Source organism: Austrofundulus limnaeus, unplaced genomic scaffold (assembly GCF_001266775.1).
Source record: "Austrofundulus limnaeus strain Quisiro unplaced genomic scaffold, Austrofundulus_limnaeus-1.0 Scaffold521, whole genome shotgun sequence".
Taxonomy (NCBI): domain Eukaryota; kingdom Metazoa; phylum Chordata; class Actinopteri; order Cyprinodontiformes; family Rivulidae; genus Austrofundulus; species Austrofundulus limnaeus.
Window position 1 is genome coordinate 362760 of NW_013952923.1, and position 1536 is coordinate 364295.

The 1536-nt window shown below is 50.1% G+C and overlaps 1 protein-coding gene across 1 annotated transcript in view; it reads left to right on the forward strand.

Moving 5' to 3' along the window:
- Window positions 1–1187, forward strand: part of fam124a (family with sequence similarity 124 member A) — a gene marked incomplete at its 3' end in the record, with an annotated part of 32805 nt that extends 31618 nt beyond the window's left edge. The window contains 1 exon segment of the mRNA XM_014026043.1: window positions 421–1187. Within this exon segment, the coding sequence (XP_013881497.1) occupies window positions 421–1187 (767 nt within the window).
- Window positions 1188–1536: the final 349 nt, after the last annotated feature.

Here is a 1536-nt window from a genome sequence, read left to right on the forward strand (position 1 = left end):
CCAGAAGCTGTACTTCATATTAGTGACAAACTTCGGTGTTTTTTGACATGTTACCTTCATTTTTGCTTCTACTTTTCTTTTAAAATAAGTTTCCATTTTCGTCAGGTTCTAAGGTTCTTCTTCTATGTATTAAAAAGGTTGTTAAACATCTGAGTGGTGCACTACTGCTACTAGTGGTGAGAAAGTGTATTGCACCTTATTTAAAATCAATGTGGTCCCACGGCCCTCTGCGGCCCAAAGTTAAAAACTGTTGTTCTTTTGAGGCCCTCAAGGTGGCGCTCACTCACAGGTTAAGAATCTCTGCTGTAAACCATCCTACCCCCCAGGCATGCTCAGAAACTTCTTTCAGAATTTTTTTGTCTCCTTGCTCTGTTTTTCCTAATTTCTCATCTTTTCTCTTCTCCATGTCTGCTCCTGGAGGTGAGCTATCCATGGGCGAGCTCCAGGATCCTTTCCTCGTCAGCGTCCACCTCATCGCCGACCCCGGTCAGGGCAGAACCCTGCAGCGTGCTGCCGACGCCGTGCTGATGTGGGTTCACCCCGAGCTGCAGCTCTTCAGAGTCTCGGAGCGGGCCTCCACCTCCCAGCGCARGCCTCCGAAGCGGCAACAAAACGGCGGCCCGCCTGCGGCCCGCCAGCCGGCCGTGGCGGTCATCCTCTTCCTCCAGGAGGTGTGCGGTGGGGAGGAGCACCTCCTGATGCTGCACCGTGCTCTGCAGAGACCGCCCTGGTGTTACCATCACAGTGAAAAGGTCAGCAACGGCCGCCGCGCGCTCCCGCCCACGCCCTGCAGCCAGGACTTCTTCACGCTGGCTCCTGGAACGCCGCTGTGGGCCGTGCGGCAGATCCACTGCGGCAAGGAAATCGTACGGTTTACAATTTACTGCAGCTATGAAAACTACGTGGACATGGTGCGGCTGTACAAGCTGCTGCTGCAGCGACGTGTGGCGCAGAAGAAGGAGGACTTCTGCTTCTTTGTGGTTTACTCGAACCCGGACATGGAGATCCAGCTGTCGTTTAAGAGGCTCCCACGGGGCCAGAGTCCCGTCGTGTTGGAGTCAGCCGTGATGGAGGTGAGAGTCTGGGATGTTGGAGTGCTGGTTCCCCTCCTGCCGCTCCCCTGCAGTCCAATCAGTGAGGTTCGCTGGCAGACAGAGGACTACGATGGAAACAAGATCCTGTTACAGGTATGAGATGTTTTTGTGTTATTCCTGTGTGCACTAACAGAACAAGCAGTAACTTCCACCATCATTACTGAGGCTTTATAGCAGCATTTATTTAATACATGCTGCTAGACAGCCTGTGTGTGTGAGCAGGAACACTAACCCACACAGTGTTGTATAAACCAGGGGTTCTTAACCTTTTTGACCTCAGGGCCCAATTTGTTGAACATAAAGTGACACGAGGCCCAGTCAGACATTACCAATGTATGGATCAAAATGATAATTATTCTAAATCTTGGTTAATTTTTTTTTTGTATTTTCATCTTAACTAAACTATCATAACTAACATAACTAAATAAAATACACTTACAGT